This window comes from Mesoplodon mirus, assembly GCF_964341445.2.
Source record: "Mesoplodon mirus genome assembly, chromosome: 15".
Lineage (NCBI taxonomy): Eukaryota > Metazoa > Chordata > Mammalia > Artiodactyla > Ziphiidae > Mesoplodon > Mesoplodon mirus.
The window spans coordinates 61,919,226-61,938,691 of record NC_138991.1 but is presented as its reverse complement, the minus strand read 5'-3'; the positions used below and the strand labels follow the sequence as shown (position 1 = coordinate 61,938,691).

General features: G+C 49.8%; 1 protein-coding gene across 3 annotated transcripts; it reads right to left on the bottom strand.

The window, feature by feature from the left end:
* Positions 1-3,863: 3,863 nt before the first annotated feature.
* On the bottom strand, positions 3,864-14,422 carry SEPTIN12 (septin 12). 3 transcript variants are annotated; one of them, XM_082645329.1, is made up of 9 exons: positions 14,245-14,422; positions 11,686-11,811; positions 11,526-11,607; positions 9,770-9,907; positions 9,516-9,633; positions 9,324-9,419; positions 5,265-5,361; positions 4,506-4,557; positions 3,864-4,422 (listed from the first exon to the last, which is right to left on the bottom strand). In XM_082645329.1, exons 1-9 carry the CDS (start codon positions 14,405-14,407, stop codon positions 4,203-4,205), a joined length of 1,092 nt encoding a protein of 363 aa, XP_082501455.1. In that variant the 5' UTR covers positions 14,408-14,422; the 3' UTR covers positions 3,864-4,202. The 3 variants fall into 3 exon arrangements, with proteins under 3 accessions (XP_082501455.1, XP_082501453.1, XP_082501454.1); XM_082645327.1 differs by lacking the exon at positions 14,245-14,422 and adding an exon at positions 13,277-13,322; XM_082645328.1 differs by lacking the exon at positions 14,245-14,422 and adding an exon at positions 12,611-12,724.
* Positions 14,423-19,466: the final 5,044 nt, after the last annotated feature.

Genomic DNA, 19,466 nt, shown 5'->3' with positions numbered 1-19,466 from the left:
CTGTAGCGCGCCCGGTGACGCCACAGCGAAAAGAGGCCGGGAAGGGAAGGCAGTCCTTATTCGAGTCCCGCCTCTGCCCCAAAGGCTGCGGCCGCACGCAAGTCACCTCCCTTCCCAGAGTTTCAACCTCCGCGCCCGGGAAGGAGCCCCAGCGCACAACAAAGGGGAGCAGCGGAACACCGCACTCATTAAGCGCACAATGAAGGACAGCCTCCGCCGCCCAGGGACCGAGACCAAGAACGTACCCACCGCCGCGGTATCGCGCGTCTTTCCCAAAGCCTCGCGCGAGGACTGTGCCCGCCGGAAGCGGAAGTCGCGGGCGCCGGAATCTGGGAGCGGCCGGACTACTTTCCCAGCGTGTCGCGCGCCGCACCTGACTGGCAGATACCCAAGGGACTCGTTGGGGCGGGGCCGGGTCACGTTGCTTTGAGGGTCTCCCCTGGAGGTGGCCTTGCGAGGGGCTGGGGAGAAGGGGCATTAGCCTTTGGGTGCGACTTTGTCGTTGCCGAGGCCACGGGCCAGTCCCTTGCGTGCTCTTAGCCTCAGTTTCCACAGTGTGAATGGGGGACGTTAAGTCGTTCAAAATCCTTTCATCCGTTCATACATTTTATATATATATATATATATATATATATATATATATATATATATATATATAAATTTTTTTTTTTTTTTTTTTGGTACGCGGGCCTCTCACTGTTGTGGCCTCTCCCGTTGCGGAGCACAGGCTCCGGACGCGCAGGCTCAGCGGCCATGGCTCACGGGCCCAGCCGCTCCGCGGCATGTGGAATCCTCCCGGACCGGGGCACGAACCCATGTCCCCTGCATCGGCAGGCGGACTCTCAACCACTGCGCCACCAGGGAAGCCCCATACATATATTTTTTAAAGCCACATATGAGCGATCACATCTGCCAGCTTTGCTAGGTGCTGGGGTTTCGGCGGCGGTGGTGAACAAGTGCTTTCTTTCATGGAACTTACATTCTGCAAAGAGAGGCATACAGCGGACAAATAATTGCACAAATAATTGTTTAGTCACCTCTTTGGTGAATGCTGCCAAACGGATAGAGAAGAGGGGACCTGTCCCTCTTAGGATGGACGTTGACAGTTGAGCAGAGGAAGGAAGGTATCTTAGAGTTAGCCTGGGGAATGGGGGAAGAGGGGTCCACACAGAAGGAACCGCAGGTGTGAAGGTCCTGAGGCCCAAGAGATTGGGGTGCATTTGCGGGACAGAAAGGAGACCATTGTGGCCCCGGTGCAGGGGGCCAAGCTTGGGAGATGAGGCTGGAGAGGTGAGACCAAGCAGGAGGGCCTGGGTGGCTCCTGTGAGGATTGAGGGTTATATCCTAAGAGCAAGGGGAAACCAACAGAGTTTGGGGTTTTAAGCAGGATAGTGTCCTGACAGGAGAGGAACCTTTGTGGAGTACAGCTCTAAAGGAGACCAGAGGGGAGCAGTGAGAGCAGCTGGAAGCTCCTGGGGCCCGAAGTTGAGGTAATACTAGTGTTGGTGGTAGTCATAGAAGGAGGGATCTGACCCAGATTCCTAAAGCGGAAGCCACAGGGCCCTGGGGCTGATTCGGTTGGGGTGAAGGAGGGAGAAGGTAAGAATAACAGTTTAGTAAAATGAGGATAGTAACACCTGGGATAGGCGCTGTTGTGATTTAAATAGGCAATAGAATGCCTGACACATAATAAAGGCTTAATATATGCTAATTTTGTAAATAATAAAGACTGCCTCTCTGTTCAGAGCAGTGTTCTTTGTAATGATAAAACCTAAAAACAATTTCAATGTCGATCAACAGAATGATGGAGGGATAAATCTCAGAGATTGTTTGTTTTTTAATATTTATTTATTTATTTATTTGTGTGCATTGGGTCTTAGTTGCGGCACACGGGATCTTTGTTGCCGCGTGCAAGATCTTCGTTGCAGCATGCGGGATCTTTAGTGAACCCATGTCCCCTGCACTGGCAGGCGGATTCTTCAGCACTGCGCCACCAGGGAAGCCCCTAATGTGCTTTTTTAACAGCAGCAGCAACAACAACAAAATAGCCATTATTGGGAAGTTGCATTCTTGAAATATTGAAACCTAGCAAATATTCTCATAAATAATTTTAAATAACTGCAGTACTGATTTTTAAGCAGGCATTATTGGTTGTATACTGTTCTTATTTTAATTTTTTAAAATTTCTCTTCACCATCTAAGATTTTTATACTTGCAGTATAACATGGCTACGGTAACGTGCACAAATCTGAAGGGTATGGCTCAAAGAATCTTACAAAGCTATACACCTGTGTAACCTCGCCCAGATCAAAATATAGGTCATTTTCAATTCTTTGAAGGCTCCTTCATGCCCCTCCCCAGTCGGCACTCCCAGCCCTTGCCCAAAAGCACAAATCTGATTTACATCACCTTCGACTGATTTTTCCTGTCCTTGAACTCTGTAAAAGGGCATCCACAGGGTGCATTCTCTTTGCTTGCTGGCTTCTTTCACTCTCCATTAGGTCTGTGAAACTCACCCATGCTGTTGTGTTTATCAGTAGTAGGTTCATTTTTATTGCCCAGGAGCGGTCCATTGTGTGACTCTACCATAGCTTATCCACTCTCCTGCCACCCAACATTTGCAGTTTCCAGTTATAGGCTATCATGAATTAAGCTGCTATGAACATTCTCGTCCGTGAAATCGGGGGAATATTTTATTATACCAGGTACATGGGAATTCATTTTGTGATTCCCCATTTAAAAAAATGCCCACTATTGTTAATATGATGACTGTATCATTATGACATGAACCTGATTAGTGTACCACATAAAAGAAACCATCGTCCCCCGCCGTGCCTACAAAACGGAACAAAACAATAAGTAAAATGGCTCCTTATGGGACCTGGGCATCTATGAACAGGCTTGTCTTCACACACTCTGAAGTAGAAGTTGGCGATGCTGTCCCTGTTTTCCAAAGGAGGAAGTGGATTCTGGGATGTCAGGTGACTTGTCTAAAGTCCTAAAGTCCTGCAGTTAAAAAGCGGCAGAGCTGGATTTGTAATCCGTGCTTGCTGGGCCTGGGGAATCCCAAGATGTGTCAGCTGAGGCCTTCACCCTCACCCAGCTGACCCAGGTCAGGAAATGCAGAAGAAATCTGTGCACGGCCGTTACTGGGTACACGCTGAGTCTGTGCCAAGCATGGGCTGCAGCATCACTGTGGGCGTGGCAAGAGCTTCCAGAACTGGAGGTAAAGTCATCAGCAGAGAGCAGGACCAACTGTCCTTGGAATACCGCCCCCCCCCAGAAAAAGATTGCCCCAGTGACCAGGAGCGTGCAGGCCGGCAGCTGGGATACCACTGCTGCTCCCCATGGTCACTTACTGAATGCTCAACGCCTGCTTGCGCCCTAGGGGAGCTTGGGTGTACCATGTGGGCTTCCGTGAAGTCCATTTCCTTTCGAGGGTTCCAGAGAGTCCTGGGAAGTGCTCACACACCCTGTGGGCACAGCCTCTGCCCTGTGCCCGTGGTCTCTGCTCTTCCTGTCGTCTCTGAGAGCTGTTTCTCCAGGGGTGGCAGGCACATTCCCTGAATCACTCCGTTTTGTCCACACAACAACACTGTGGGAGTGATAGTATCACCCCAGTTTTATAGATGAGGAAACTGAGGCCCACAAGAGTAAGTGACTTGCCCAAGGTCACATCACATAGGGTCAGTGGCAGGGCAGGGATTTTCACATCAGCTTCGCCAGACTCCAAAGTTGGAGTTGTTTTCTCACCACTCTGGTCTGCCAGGGTGGAGCAAAAGGGAAGGCAGGAGTGAGGGGCACAGAGTTTGGGGAAGATGGCAAAGATGAGTTTTTAAGTGTTTACGACACCCCGTGCAGGAGGGAGGCTTTGGGACAGACGGCAGAGCCTGATACGGACAGCAGAGCATGATTTGGAACTTGACTCTGGTTCTGGGGCAGAAGGGGCTGGTCATCCAAGGCAGGCCCTCCCAGGTCTTCAAGACTCCTGAGGGCCTGAGAGTCTCACACTATATTAAAAAGAACAATAGTTTTATTTGAGGATAGCTCAAAGAAGTCATTTACAAAACGCCTGTTGTTTTCAAAGCACAGCTTTTCATAAAAAGCAATGTCCACCCTTTAATACATGCTCTAGCACACAGGTGTGTGTCGGGGGCTGCCCAGGACTCGGGGAGCCCCGCGGGCCCGGGATGTGCCGGTGCTCAGCATTCCTCATCTGAGTTGTCCTTGGCCCACCAGCAGACCTTCGGGGGTCCGGGGGTGGCCTGGGGGCCAGTGGGGCCAGGGACAGAGGCCAGGGCCAGGGCCTGGTTCACCCAGCAGGGCCCTTGGGGCAGCACGTGGCTTTCATTCAGTCTGAAGGTGCGGTAGTTCTCATAGTGGACGTTGTGTGTGATGTCCTTCAGGTCTTGGAGGTGGGAGCTGGGAAATGGGTGGCAGGTCAGCAGGACTTCCAGGGCATCCTCCAGGGCCCCCGCAGCCCCCCAGGCTCCCCACATGCTCACCGGATGAGCAGGTCTCTCAGGAGGGGGAACTCACTGTGAGCCATGTTCTCCACTGCAAGATACGGCACCAAACCCCTGAGCGCAGGCTCTGTTCCACGCCCTGCCCTCGGCCAGCACCGAGTAAGCGCCTGCTATATGCTGCACACCCCCTGCCACTGCCAGCCCTTCCCCACGTCTCCCTGTGTTAGCCCACCTCCCGTTTGTTTGTTAGTTCATTCATTCATTCACGGCTGTGTCCCAGCCCCTGGTACAGGTGGCTCCTATAAACAGCTGTTGAATCAGCAGGGCCTTCCTCTGCTCCCTCAGGTACCCCCTCCCATCCCACATTTCCTTCACTGTGCTTTTCACACCTGTCCTTGTCTGGTCAGCTCTGTGGGCACAGGGATATTATTGGTCCCGCTTTCACTGTATCCCTTCAGGAATTCCACATAGCATGCCCGGCACATAGTAGGCCCCACAATCAATTCTAGTGAATGAATAGGGTGCCTCCTGGGTGCCAGGTATCATGCAAAGCAGAGGCTCTGCCCCCTCCAACCACCCTATGAGGTTGATGTTACAATGATACCCATTTGACTGCGAGGCAACTGAGGCCCAGGGGGTCGGGGAACTTGCCCGGGGCTTCTGAGCTGCACAAAGAAACTTGATCCTAGGTCTGTCTGTTTCCTGTGCTGGGCTCTGTGGTGGGTGTAAGGATGCCAAAGGCAACAGGGCTTTTCAACATGTTCTCCCCTGAGCCCTCGCCAGGGCCCCTGCACTGACCTTCAATGATGCCCCACTTCGTCTTCCGGCCCAGGACACACCTCCCATTCACAATGTGCTCTCGGTCAGCCCCGACCACAGCGAAGGGGATCCGTTCCTGCAGGGAAGGGACAAGATCGGAGGGTTGGCCCCAGCGGGGAAGTGGAGAGAGAAGACACTGAGGTAGGAACGTGCAGGATGCTGTCCTTTGTGGGGAGAGAAAGTGATAGAAGGAGCACAGATATCTGAAGTCAGAAGACACAAAATCTCATCAGTGTGCCTCGGTTTCCTCATCTGTAAAATGGGAGTCATGACAATACTGATGCAGGGCTCTGTGAATGTTTGGGAAGCATAAATTTGGGCTTAGCATAATGAAGGGATTAGCAGAACAAGTCTTGGAAGCCAAGTGTTACTCAGAGCTACATTAGTGATATAATTCTGCTCATGCCCAATTTCTTACCACCTTCAACCATTATCATGAGGTTAAGAGATAATTTTGTACTATAATTCGAAAAGATACATGCACTTCTTTTTTTTTTTTTTTTTTTTTTTTTTTTTCCGTACGCGGGCCTCTCACTGTTGTGGCCTCTCCCGTTGCGGAGCACAGGCTCCGGACGCGCAGGCTCAGCGGCCATGGCTCTCGGGCCCAGCCGCTCCGCGGCATATGGGATCCTCCCAGACCGGGGCACGAACCTGTATCCCCTGCATCGGCAGGCGGACTCTCAACCACTGCGCCACCAGGGAGGCCCCATGCACTTCTTAGTTCATAGCAGCGCTATTTACAATAGCCAAGACATGGAAATAACCTAAATGTCCATTGACAGCTGAATGGATAAAGAAGATATGGCATATATATATATATATATATATACACACACACACACACACACACACACACACAATGGAATATTACTCAGCCATAAAAAAGAATGAAATAATGCCACTTGCAGCAACATGGATGGACCTAGAGATTATCATACTAATTGAAGTAAATCAGAAAGAGAAAGACAGGGACTTCCCTGGTGGCGCAGTGGTTAAGAATCTGCCTGCCGATGAAGAGGACATGGGTTCAAGCCCTGGTCCAGGAAGAACCCACATGCCACGGAGCAACTAAGCCTGTGCGCCACAACTACTGAGCCTGTGCTCTTAGCCCACGAGCCACAACTACTGAGCCTGTGTGCCACAACTACTGAAGCCTGTGTGCCTAGAGCCCATGCTCCCCAACAAGAGAAGCCACTGCAGTGAGAAGCACATGCACCGCAACCAAGAGTAGCCCCGGCTCGCGGCAACTAGAGAAAGCCCGCGCACAGCAATGGAGACCCAATGCAGCCAAAAATAAATAAATAAATAAATATATTTAAAAATGAAAGAGAAAGACAAATACTATATGATATCCCTTATATGTGGGAATCTAAAATATGGTACAAATGAACCTATCTACAAAACAGAAACAGATTCACAGACATAGAGAACAGATTTGTGGTTGCCAAGGGGGTGGGGTAGGGGAGGGATGGACTGGGAGTTTGGGATTAGCAGATACAAACCACTATATTAGCAGATACAAACCAGAGACTGGATAAAAAACAAGGTCCTACTGTATAGCACAGGGAGCTATATTCAAAATCCTGTAATAAACCATAATGGAAAAGAATATGAAAAGGAATATATATATATATTTATAAACATGTATATATAAATAAATATATATATATATATATATAACTGAATCACTTTGCTGTACACCAGAAACTAACACAACATTGTAAATCAACTATACTTCAATAAAAGAAATTTAAAAAGAGAGAGAGAGGACTTCTCTGGCCGTCCAGTGGTTAAGACTCCGCCCTTCCGCTACAGGAGACATGGGTTCGAACCCTGGTCGGGGAAGATCCCATATGCCGCGGGGCACGGCCAAAAAATTAAAAAGAAAAAAAAAAGAAAGAGAGAATTTTGTAAACCAGGGGCTGGCAAGCTATGGTTCCTGGGCCAAAGCAGGCAAGTTCGTTGGCATACAGCCCCCGTCATTCATTTACTCTTGTCTATGTTGCTTTCATTCTACTACAGCAGAGTTGAGTAATTGCAACAAAGTCTAAAATACTTACCATAGTCTGGCCCTTCACAAAAAAAGTTTGCTGAGCCCTGTTGTAAATTCTGGTTGTTTACTTATTCGTGGCAGGAAGTGGAGATTAAACAGGCAAGCGCTGCATGTAGGTTTGTTTTTCTAAGAATTAGGTTGTGATGGGGAATAAATTGAGGCTAATAATAATAACTGTCTCTTGCACACTTATTATGCATCAGCCCATATTTGACCCTCAATAGATGTTATATATCTGGATGATTTATTGAGAGGTTAATTTGAATACATTCTCCTTTATTTCCCCCAGCACTGTTCCAGCTGTGAGCAGGCTGCTGTCTTTGCTGGCCTCAGGACAGAAAGCAGAAGGTCAAGGCTCTTTGAACCTTTCACAGGAAATACTGTTCATTGCTCCAACTGGGAGCGGAAAGAGGGAATGTGTGGAGAATTTGGATGCCAGACAAGAAGCAGGGTTTCTATGTACAGATGTGCAGTTTGTGCACTGCACAAAGGTAACCCACCGTGAGGCTGTGTAGGGCTGAAATCCCATGCAGGCTCCCTTCGGTGAAGGAAGCTACTGCCTTTTTCTAATTCAAGCTAAAGTGCTGTGTAGGTTAGCAGGGTCCCTGGGGGAGGGAGTGGAGGCCAGGTGTCTATGGATGAAGAATCCCAGGCCTCACCCAGATGCTTTGCAGGATCCAGACAGACTGACATTGAATGTACCACAAGGACAGGAAGATGGGGGCTTGGAGGTGAAATTCAGTTGATTCAGAGAAAATGAAGATGTGGCTATTTCCTTTCTTTCTTCCCCTCCCCCTTCCTTCCTCCCTTCCTTCCTCTCTCTCTTTCTTTCTCCAACTTTACTGAGTATAATTTACAAACCACAAAATTTGCCCTTTTAGAGGTACAGTTCAGTAGTTATCAGTATTCTCACAAGTTGTGCAACCATCACCAAAATCTAACTCCAGAGCACTTTCATCACCCCAAAATGAAAGCCCGTACCCTTTATCAGTCACTCCCCATTTTCCCCTAAACCTCCCAGCCCCTGGCAACCACAAGTCTATTTTCTATCTCTATAGATTTGCCTATTCTGGACATTTCATGTAATGCAGTCATATAATATTTGGCCTTTTGTGTCTGGCTCCTTTCACTTAGCATCACATTTTCAAGGTTTATCCACATTGGGTTAGGGTTAGGGTAGGATCTATCAGAACTTTATTCCTTTTTATGGCTAAGTAATATTCCCTTGTATGGATAGACCACATTTGTTTATCCATTCACAAGTTAATGGACATTTGGAATGTTTCCACTTTTTGGCTATTACAAATAATTCTACTATGGACATTTGTGTATGAGTTTTTATGTCAACATAGGTTTTCATTTCTTTGGGGAGTGGAATTGTTGGGTCATATAGTAACTTAGTGTTTAACCTTGAAGAATTGCCAGACTGTTTTTCAAAATGGCTGCACCATTTGACACTTCCACAAGAAGTGTGTGAAAGTTCCAATTTCTCCACATCCTTACTAACACTTGTCATTCTGTGTCATTTTGATACTAACTATCCTAGTGGGTGTAAGGTGGTATCTTATTGTGGTTTTGATTTGCATTTCCCTCATGACTGATGATGTTGAACAATTTTTCATATGCTTAGTGGCCATTTGTATAAATTCTTTGGGGAAATGTCTATTCAAATCCTTTGCCCATTTTCAACTTGGGGTACTTGTTTTTTTATTGTTGATTTGTAAAAGTTCTTTATATATTCAGGATACAAGTCCCTTATCAGATATATCATTTGCAAACATTTTCTCCCATTCTGGGGGTTGTTGATATGACCTATTTCTTGCTCACCTTGAGTTTGTGGGTGAGTGGAGATTCATACCTGCTAGAAATGTATGAACTTTCCCCAAGTTGCAGAGAGAGACGAATCTTCAGATGGAAAGGATGAGTGGGAAGCACATCACCCAGCCTCGGTCCTACCAGCCTCCCCACCTCCCATGGCCTCCTACCCGGATCTTGCTGTTGAGGACCTTGTCATTGATGTCCTCATCGAAGCACTTCTGTGGATACACCTCTATGCCGTTAGTCTTCAGGTTTTCCTGGATCTGGGGACCACACACAGATGACCTCAGCCCACCTGTGCACTGACCCCCCCTCCACACCCCCACTGACCCCAGACTTGTCCCAGGTGCCCAGATTACCCTGTGCCTGAAGGCCTCTCGCTCCTCAATGGTCAGGCTGTCGGCCCGGGCGATCACAGGCACCACGTTCACAGTCCGGCAGAGCCGCTGCAGGAACTTGATGTCCAGGGGCCGCAGGCTGCTCAGGCGGGGCAGCCATGGCAGTGGGCATACGATGAGCGGGTGCCAGCCCACAGCCCACCCCGGGGGTCCCTCCTCCTCCTCTTCTCCTCCCCACGCAGGTGGCCCTCTGCCCACCGGCTCAGCCACCTCACCAGTGCCCGGTGGGCGGCACGAAGTACACGCAGCAGTGCACTCGGGTGTCGGGGATGTGTCGCTGCCTGGTGATGAGGATCTCCTCCTGCAGGTACTGCTCGTACTGCTCACTGATGTAGCCCAGGATGGGGTCCCAGCTGGGGTGGGAGATGGCTCAGCCTCAGAACCTCGCCAGGAGCCCCCCTCAACCTAGGTCCTCTGGGTTCTCTCCCCTTAGGATGACCAATCGCCCCATTTGCCTGGGACACAGGAATTTCAGTCCCACACAACCTGAGGCCCTTGGTCACCCAAGTACCATCCCCCCACACCCCTGCATCTTCAGAGAGACCCCTGCTTACTCTTCCTCAGCTTCCTCTTCTGTAAAATGGGGACAGTAAGAGAGCACCTACTTTGTAGGGGAGGAGTAAGCATTAAAGGAGAGAAATTGCCGCAGCCTGGTTCAAACCACCAGGGACTCTCGCCCAATTGTTGCCAGGGTCCCTTCCCCCCACAGGGCTATTGTCAACACAGCGGCCAAAAAGATCCTTTTTCTGCTCAGCCTCCAGTGGCCAAAGAAAAGCCAAAGTCCTTATGTTGCCCTACAAGTCCCTACCCCGTCCCACTGCTGAGCTCTGCCTCCCCTCCCACCCCACCCCCACTTCAAGGCTTTTGCACCTGCCGCCCTCTGCCTTGATCACTCTGCTTAAAACTGCACTCCCCCACCAACTACAGCTCCATCTCCCTTTCACTCCCAGAAGTGTCCTGTGTCGGTGATAAAGAGTTCAGGTTCACCCTCCACAAAACTGATTAATTTTGTTCAGTTTGCCTCCCCACACCCATGACAATATACATTTCATAGAGACAAAGATGTTCATCAGTTCTGTTCATTGCTGTATCCCTGTGTCTAGAACAGAGCTTGCACATACTAAGTACTCGGTGAGGTGCTGTGTGCAGGGCTGGCTTCACGGGAGTGTGGATGCAGACGGCACCCAGGGCTCTGAACCAAGAAGGGCTCATGCAGGGCTGAATGCTCTGTGGGTGTGGTCTTATAATTCTTAGTAATTTTTTTTTTTTTTTTGCGTTACGCGGGCCTCTCACTGTTGCGGCCTCTCCCGTTGCGGAGCACAGGCTCCAGACGTACAGGCTCCAGACGTGCAGGCTCAGCAGCCATGGCTCACAGGCCCAGCCACTCCGTGGCATGTGGGATCTTCCCGGACCGGGGCACGAACCCGTGTCCCCTGCACCGGCAGGCGGACTCTCAACCACTGTGCCACCAGGGAAGCCCCTTAGTAATTTTTGAATAAGGGCCCCACATTTTCATTGCACTGGGTCCCACAAGTTGTGCAGCCAGTCCCAATTGTGTGTGTGTGTTTCATCTCCTTGAGAGCCTAGAACAACTCTGCAAGGGGGATGTCGTCATCCCCAAGTTACGAAGAAGGAAGAAGAGGCTCAGAGAGCTTGCGTGGCCAGGCCCAGGTTATACATCTGGGAAGTGGTCAAACCCAGGGGTCCTGACTCTGGAGTGTGGGCTTCTATCCCCCTGCCATACCATAGCCTCTATCAAGTGCTTCCAGGCAGCAAGCTAAGACCTTTACATACTTGACTCCCTTTGATCTTGGGGGGGAGAGTTGAACACACCCACTGTACAGACGAAAAAACTGAGCCTCAAAGATGCCACAGCCAGGTGGCTCCAGGCCTGGATGTTTCCCAGAGACTGGAGGGGCTGGGCAGGGGGAGCCAGGGCTCTGCCCTCCCCACCTCCCCGCCAGGACCCACCACTTGTCGTTGTTGATCTGGTCCCCGAAGCCGGGTGTGTCAGTCACGGTCAGCTTAAGCTTCACGCCGCTCTCCTCGATGACTGTAGGGGGAGAGCAGAGGGGCTGAGAGTGGGCCTGGGTGGGTGGGGTGGGGGTGGGGTGAAGGGGTGCTCACTCACCATGGGTCACAGACTGCAGCTGCAGCGTCTGGGGTATGGGCACTCCCAGGCCCGGCATGGTGGCCTTCCACATCTTGGACTTGAAGAGTGTGTTCACCATGGTGGACTTGCCCAGCCCACTCTGTCCTGTGAGTAATCACATGGCAGCAACAACGGTGGATGCGTTAGGCATGTTTCTGAAATTCTTAAATAGTTTTAGAAAATAAACTGTTTTCTAAATATAACAAATACAGAAAAGCATGTATTATCATAAGTCTCCAGCTCAATGCCTTCCCCCATTTTTTATTGAGGCAAAATTCATATAATAAAAAATTAACATTAACCATTGAAAGTGTACAATTCAGTGGCATTGGGTACATGCACAGTGTTGTGCAACCACTACCCCTGTCTAGCTCCAAAACATTTTCATCACCCCAGCAAGAAACTCTATATCCATTAGGCACTCACTCCCCATTCCCCCTCCCAACCCCTGGCAACCACTAATCTGCTTTCTATCTATGGGTTTGCCTATTCTGGACATTTCTTTTTTCTTTTTGGCCGCGGCACTTGGCTTATGGGATCTTAGTTCCCCAACCAGGGATGGAACCTGGGCCCTAGGCAATGAAAGTGCCGAGTCCTAACTACTGGGCCTCTGGGGAATTCCTTGGACATTTCATATAAATGGAATCTTGCAATAACTATCCTTTTGTATCTGGCTGCTCCCACTCGGCATAATGCTTTCAAGGGTCAGCCACACTGTTGCATGTGCCAGAACTTCATACTTTTTCATGGCTAAATAATATTCCATCAGATGGATAGACCACACTGTGTTTATCCACTCATCTGTTGATGGGCAGGTCAATGCATTTTTACAAATTAAACCACCCATGTATGCAGCACCAGATAAAGACACAGAACACACAGCTCCGCCCAAGACCACTCCTACCTCCTCGCAGTAACTGTTAACACAGCTCCAGGGACAGCCGCTCTCCTGACATCACCGGTAGGGAGCAGCGCTGCCCACCCTCTACTTGGGGAATCACACAGCACGTGCTCTTTCATGTCTGGCTTGTTTTAGTGAGATTCCCCTGTGCTGCCTGAGCTTGTAGATGGTCCATCCTCCCTGCTGTGCAGGCTTCTCAAACTCCGAGGACCACGCCCTGCAGTAGGAAACATTCTACATCACAGGGCAGGACACACTTTTGTGTCTAAAACTGAAACTGGGACTTCCCTGGTGGTGCAGTGGTTAAGAATCCGCCTGCCAGTGCAGGCAACACGGGTTCAAGCCCTGGTCTGGGAAGATTCCACCTGCCGCAGAGCAACTAAGCCCGTGTGCCACAACTACTGAGCCTGTGCTCTAGAGCCTGCGAGCCACAACTACTGAAGCCCATGTGCCTAAAGCCCATGCTCCACAACCAAGAGAAGCCACCGCAATGAGAAGCCCGCGCACCTCAACGAAGAGTAGCCCCTGCTCACCGCAACCAGAGAGAAAGCCCACACGCAGCAATGAGGACCCAATGAGGCCAAAGATAAACAAATAAATAAAATTTAAAAAATTAAAAAAGAACTGAAATTGTCCTTTGGGCTGTGCTGTCCAATGTGCGAGCCACACCTGGCTATTGCCACGGGCAGTACGCGGCCACACACCAGTCTGAACGGAGACGTGCTGTTGGTGTACAAGAATAAACCATGTTTTGCAGACTTGTCATGACAAAAACAATGTAAATGATCTCATGAATAACGTTTTATATGGGTTACATGTCGAGATGATAGTACTTTTGGAATGTATTGGTTTAAGTAAAAAAGACAATTAAAAGTAAGTTGTCCTGTTTCTCTTTACTTTTCTAAAGGAAGCTACTAGGGAATTTAAAATTATGTATGTGGTTCCTATGACATTTCTTTTCTTTTTTTTGGTCACGCTACGTGGCATGCGGGATCCTAGTTCCCTGACCAGGGATTGAACTCGGGCCTCCAGAAGTGGAAGTGCAGAGTCTTAACCACTGGACTGCCAGGGAAGTCCCCTCCAATGACATTTCTGTTGGGTACCCCCACCTTAGAATAATGCCCTTAGTTGGTGCTACACACTCTGACATTTTATGTTCCATTATATCCAGTTTATTTTGTGAGAAGTGTAGTTTTTGACCTACAGCATTAATTTTGCATATATAAAAATGCAATTCCAGATAAAACTGACCCATGGGGAACCTCCTAGATGCCAGGCACTGTGCTAAGCCAGATGAGGAAACTGAGGCAGCGAGGGGTCAGAAGCCCTGCCCCAGGTCACACACTGGGGGTTGTTAAGGCCTGGGACCAGGATCTGAGTCTGGTGTTCCCTACTTCCTGCTACACATGGCCTCCCCTTTTATTGCTTTGTTTGCGTTTGGTTGGGGCTTCATGGTGATTTTTGTCTTTTCACAATTCAGTGTTTCCCAGATTTCCACCTACAACACTCTAGTGATGTAAGACTATCAGGCCCACTTTACAGATGGGGAGACTGAGGTTCCGAGAGGCGATAGGTCCAGGCCCACAGGGTGGCGTCCATTGGTCTGTCCCCCTGTGAGCCCGAGGCCCTTCACTCACCAACGACCATGATGTTGAACTCAAACCCCATCTTCATGGCCTTGATCTTCAGTTGGTCCAGCACGGCCTCGATGCCCACATAACCAAGCATCTCGCAGGGTAGGGTCCTTGGCCTGGAGGCCCGTGATGAGCTGGGGGAGGGGGACTGCCTCAGGGGGTCCATGGGGCTGAGGAACAACGATGCCTGTCATCTGGGTGGGGTGGGGAGAAGGGGGTCGCTGGGGCTCCAGAGGGGGACCACCCGAGTTCTCATTTCTGAACCCTGACTCCTAAGACCTGCTCCCAGGCACTCCTGTACTTCATGCCCCCTCACCTATGCACCCCCCAAGTCCCCACTGCCCACGGGGTTTGTCGAGGGGTGCCTGGGAGAGCTGCCTCCCAGGGGAGACTGAACCCACTTTCTGATATGCACCAGGCCCAGGGATCTGTCTCTCCCCACTCGGACTCTCCCGCAGCAGAGTGTGGCTGGCCTGGCAAAACTCAGGGGCTGGACCCATGGGGGACAGAGAGAGAGAGAAGCAGCCTCATGTGGCACCTGGTGGCCTTGGATCCCTGTGGGAGCCTTGGGGGGCTGCCCTGTTCTGGCAGACCCTGGTTATGTGCTGAGGGGGAGGGGAGAGGGTGACAGTTAACTGAAGAACCTGAGCTCCACCCCCTTCCTGTGACCCCAGCTGGGGGCTCCTCTGCAGCAGGGGGCTGAGAACAGGGACAGGTAAGCTACTCCACCAGGCCCTTTCGGGTCACTGCCCTATAACCCTCACGACTCCGGCCTAGCTCTATAGACAGGAACCCCCTGCTCCCGCCCTGGGGAAGCACCTTTGCCCAAGGTCACTTAGCTGTAAGTGGCAGCTCTGGGCAGCAGCCAGTCCCTCTGCTTCCAAGTTCATGCCCCTTAACCACTCTGTTGGGGAAGCAAACCTGTGACCCATGGCCAGAAAGTACAACATCCATGTGTTTTCTTCGGTCCGTCCATTGTCGGCATTGTAGTGTTTTAAATTGCCAATATAGCCAGAGTTTTGTCTGGCACAACACTGTTTTAGGAGCCCTAGGATGTTAACTTGTTAATAATCATCAGAGCCCTGTGAAGTAAGTGCTGTTACTACCCCTCAGTTTACAGATCAGAGTCCAGTGAGTGGTTCAAGGTCACACAGTGAGGAAGTGGCAGGGCTGGGATCTGTGTCCACATGCTCACCCTCTGCGGCCTCTTTTCTTGTTCACACAAACCTCTAGATTTCTGGTGTATTTTAGAGATTATAAGCCTTGGCAACTCTGGGTCCAGCCTACAGCTGACACAAGCTGCCCTCTTTTCTTTTTTTTTAATTTATTTTTTGGCCACGTCGCACAGCTTGCGGGATCTTAGTTTGCTGACCAGGGATTGAACCCCGGGCCCTGGCAGTGAAAGTGCCAAGTCCTAACCACTGGATCACCCGGAAACTCCCTAGCTGCCCCCTTTAGATGGGCTACATGCTCTCCAGTTTGCCATAGTCCTCACCCCTCCCTAATGTCTCCCTAATAAGATGTTTCCTATACCAAGTTCATCTCACTCAGTTATTTCGTTCTCACCTGTTTCCTGGCACCTGAGTTTGCAAGCCCTAAGCAATCCTCTGTCTCAGATGTTGGCAAATGTTTTCTGTAAAAGGCCAGATAGTATAGATTTTAAGTTTTGCCAATCATAAGATCTCTGTTGCAACTACTCTTCGGCTCTGCCGTTGCAGTGGGAAAGCAGCCACAAGTAGATGGACGGGAGTGGCTGCGTGTCAGACTATTTACAAAAAGCAGGTGGTGGTTTGCCGCCCCCACTCTGCCCACCAGGACTCAGCAACTCTGCCTGATCTGCTCAGCTCCTGTCCTGAGCCCCAGCAGCCTCTGTCCCTCCCTGCCCATGCCCTTCTGCTCCCCCACTTTCTACACATCTGAAGACAGAGGCTTAAACTTCACTTTCCAGGCTTGGAGGCCAGGAGTGGGGCTGGGCAGGGCCCTGGGCAGAGCCTGCCCTGAACGCGTGCCATTCCTGCTGGAGAACTCTCTCAAGCTACGACACAGCTCTTGAGGGACATGGCAAGGCTGGCCTCCTCATCAACGCAGATGAGAACATTCTGTGCAGATGACCAAACAGCGCTGCTGACACGGAGACCCACCTTGCATGGGAGGAGATTCCGTCTCTGGGAATGTCTCCTAAGGAAACAAGCCTCTATGCCCAGAAAACACTTTCTCCAGGAGAGGTGTCACACGTGAGTGATGTAGGAGTCTGGAAACATTGGGGGAAGATGCCCACAGGGACTGCAGACGGGAGGATCAGGTCTGCAGAAAGCAGGACCATTCAAGGCGCTCTTGGCCATGTGGACTGGGGAAAGCCAAAGGTAAAGCAATCAGAGTGTGGATGGCAGGTGAACCCAGTGTATCCGAAGAATCAAGACTGGAGGGAATCGTACCCACAGGTTGGGTGAGAGTAATACACGACCATTTAGTGCATTCATTGTGCCAAGGGAGTGTTTACATCAATTATTTCTTTTTTTGTTGTTGTTGTTGTTTTTTTTGCTTTGCAGTACGCGGGCCTCTCACTGTTGTGGCCTCTCCCGTTGTGGAGCACAGGCTCCGGACGCGCAGGTCCAGCGACCATGGCTCACGGGCCCAGTTGCTCCACAGCATGTGGGATCTTCCCGGACCGGGGCACAAACCCGTGTCCCCTGCATCGGCAGGCAGACTGTCAACCACTGCATCACCAGGGAAGCCCTACATCAATTATTTCATTCAATCCTCAGCAGCCTGAGGAGGGGGATACTCTCCATACACCTACTTTACAGATGAGGAAACTGAGGCAGAGAGGGGTCAAGGGGTGGGCCTCCGGTCACACACGGGTGGGTGTTAAGGGCTGGGAGCAAGATCCGAGTCCGAGGTCTGACTGGCCTGAAATGCAGCCTGCCATGGCCTCTATCCCATCATTGCTCTGCTTAGGTCCAAGGGGCTCTATAGGTGCTTTTTGTCTTTTAATGACTTGGAATATCCCAGATTTTCTTTAATGAGAATAAATAAGAAACGAGGCACCTGGGCGTCTGGACAGGAAGACTGAGGGTCAGTGGGGAGAGGAGAGGACTGGCTCCTGCCCACTCGGCCAAGCCAAGGGGTGGGCAGGGGCTGCAGTCGTTAAACCATCCCCCCTCCCCGCTTTTTTTTTTCAATTGAGGTAAAATTCACAGAACATAAAAATTAACTGCTAGCCATTTAACGTGAACAGATCAGTGGCATTTAGTATATGTTCACAATGTTGCAAATCTACCACCGCTACCTAGTTCCAAGACATGTTCGTCACCCCTAAAGGAAATTCCATTACCACTAAGCACCCTATCCCCATCCCCCTGCCCCTGGCAAACACTACTTTCTGTCTCTATGGATTTGACTATTCTGGACATTTCATATAAACGGAGTCACATACTATGTGGCCTTTTGTCCTTCTTTCACTCAGCATCATGTTTTCAAGGTTCATCCACTTTGCAGCATGTGTTAGTGCTTTGTTCCTTTTCATGGCTGAATAATATTCCACCACATGGAGAGACCATAATGTGTTTATTCATTCATCAGTTTGTGGATATTTTGGGGTGTTTTCACTTTTTGGCTATTATGAAAACTGCTGCTGTGAACATTTGTGTACAAGTTTCAGTGCGGACATGATTTAATCTCTTGGGTATATATATCTAGGAGTGGAATCGTTGGGTCTTATGATAAGACTATGTGTAACTTTTCAAGGGATCGTTTTCCCCAGTGGCTGCGTCTCTACCCCCTTTTGCAACAGAACAGTCATTTCAAAGTTACCCTCCCTGGGCAACAGGAATCTGAGATCTCAGAACAGGAATGGAGGGGATGGAGGGTGTAAGATGGGGATCCCAGCACAGGAGACTGTATTACATGGTGACCAAGGGCTCTGGGATCTGACGCCTGGGTTCCAGTTCAGACTTCTCTGCTCACTAGGTGTGGCTGGAAAAATCATGGTGCCCAAAGAGTTCCCGTCTGAATCCCTGGGAACCTGTGAATATGTCACCTTATGTGGCAAAAGGGACTTTGCAGATGTGATTAAGGATTCTGATGGGGAGATTATCCTGTGGGCCAGTGTAATCACAGTGGTCCTTATAAGAGGGAGGCAGGAAGAACAGAGCCAGAGAAGGTGTGAGGATGGAAGCAGAAGTGGAAGTGATGGGGGTGGGGCATGAACAAAGGAATGTGGGTGGGTGGCCTCTAGAAGCTGGAACTGGGACTTCCCTGGTGGCGCAGTGGTTAAGAATCTGCCTGCCACATATATACAATGGAATATTACTCAGCCATAAAAAGAAATGAAATTGAGTTATTTGTAGTGAGATGGACAGATGTGGAATCTGTCATACAGAGTGAAGTAAGTCAGAAAGAGAAAAACAAATACCGTATGCTAACATATATATGGAATCTAAAGAAAAAAAGGTTCTGAAGAACCTAGGGGCAGGACAGGAGTAAAGACGCAGACATAGAGAGTAGACTTAAGGACACAGGGAGGGGGAAGAGTAAGCTGGGACAAAGTGAGAGAGCAGCACTGACATATATACACTACCAAATGTAAAACAGATAGCTAGTGGGAAGCAGCCGCATAGCACAGGGAGATCAGCTCCGTGCTCTGTGACCACCTAGAGGGGTGGGATAGGGAGTGTGGGAGGGAGACGCAAGAGGGAGGGGATATGGGGATATAAATATGCGTGTGGCTGATTCACTTTGTTGTACAGCAGAGACTAACACAACAATGTAAAGCAATTATACTCCAATAAAGATGTTAAAAAAAAAAAAAAGAATCCACTTGCCAATGCAGGGGACACAGGTTGGATCCCTGGTCCAGGAAGATCCCACATACCGTGGAGCAACTAAGCCCGTGCGTCACAACTGCTGAGCCCGACTGCCACAACTACTGAAACCAGCGCGCCTAGAGCCCATGCTCCGCAACGAGAAGCCACCACAATGAGAAGCCCATGTACCGCAATGAAAAGTAGCCCCCGCTTGCTGCAACTGGAGAAAGCCTGCGCGCAGCAGCGAAAACCCAATGCAGCCAAAAATAAATAAATTAAATTAATTAAAAGAAAAAAAAAAAAGCTGAGGAATTGATTCTCCCCTAGGACTTTCAGGAGGAACACAGCCCTGCCCACTCATTTTAGACTCTGACCTCCAAAACTGTAAGATAATAAACTTGAATTGTTTTAAGCCACTAA

Excerpts from the sequence above, each read along its gene's own strand:
- SEPTIN12 (XM_082645329.1), bottom strand. The coding sequence starts at position 14,407 with ATGGACCCCCTGAGGCAGTCCCCCTCCCCCAGCTCATCACGGGCCTCC. Across the intron at positions 9,420-9,515 it reads GAGAGGCCTTCAGGCACAGG|ATCCAGGAAAACCTGAAGAC; the intron begins GTAATCTGGGCA and ends TGTGGTCCCCAG. Across the intron at positions 4,423-4,505 it reads CTGAGAGACCTGCTCATCCG|CTCCCACCTCCAAGACCTGA; the intron begins GTGAGCATGTGG and ends CCCATTTCCCAG.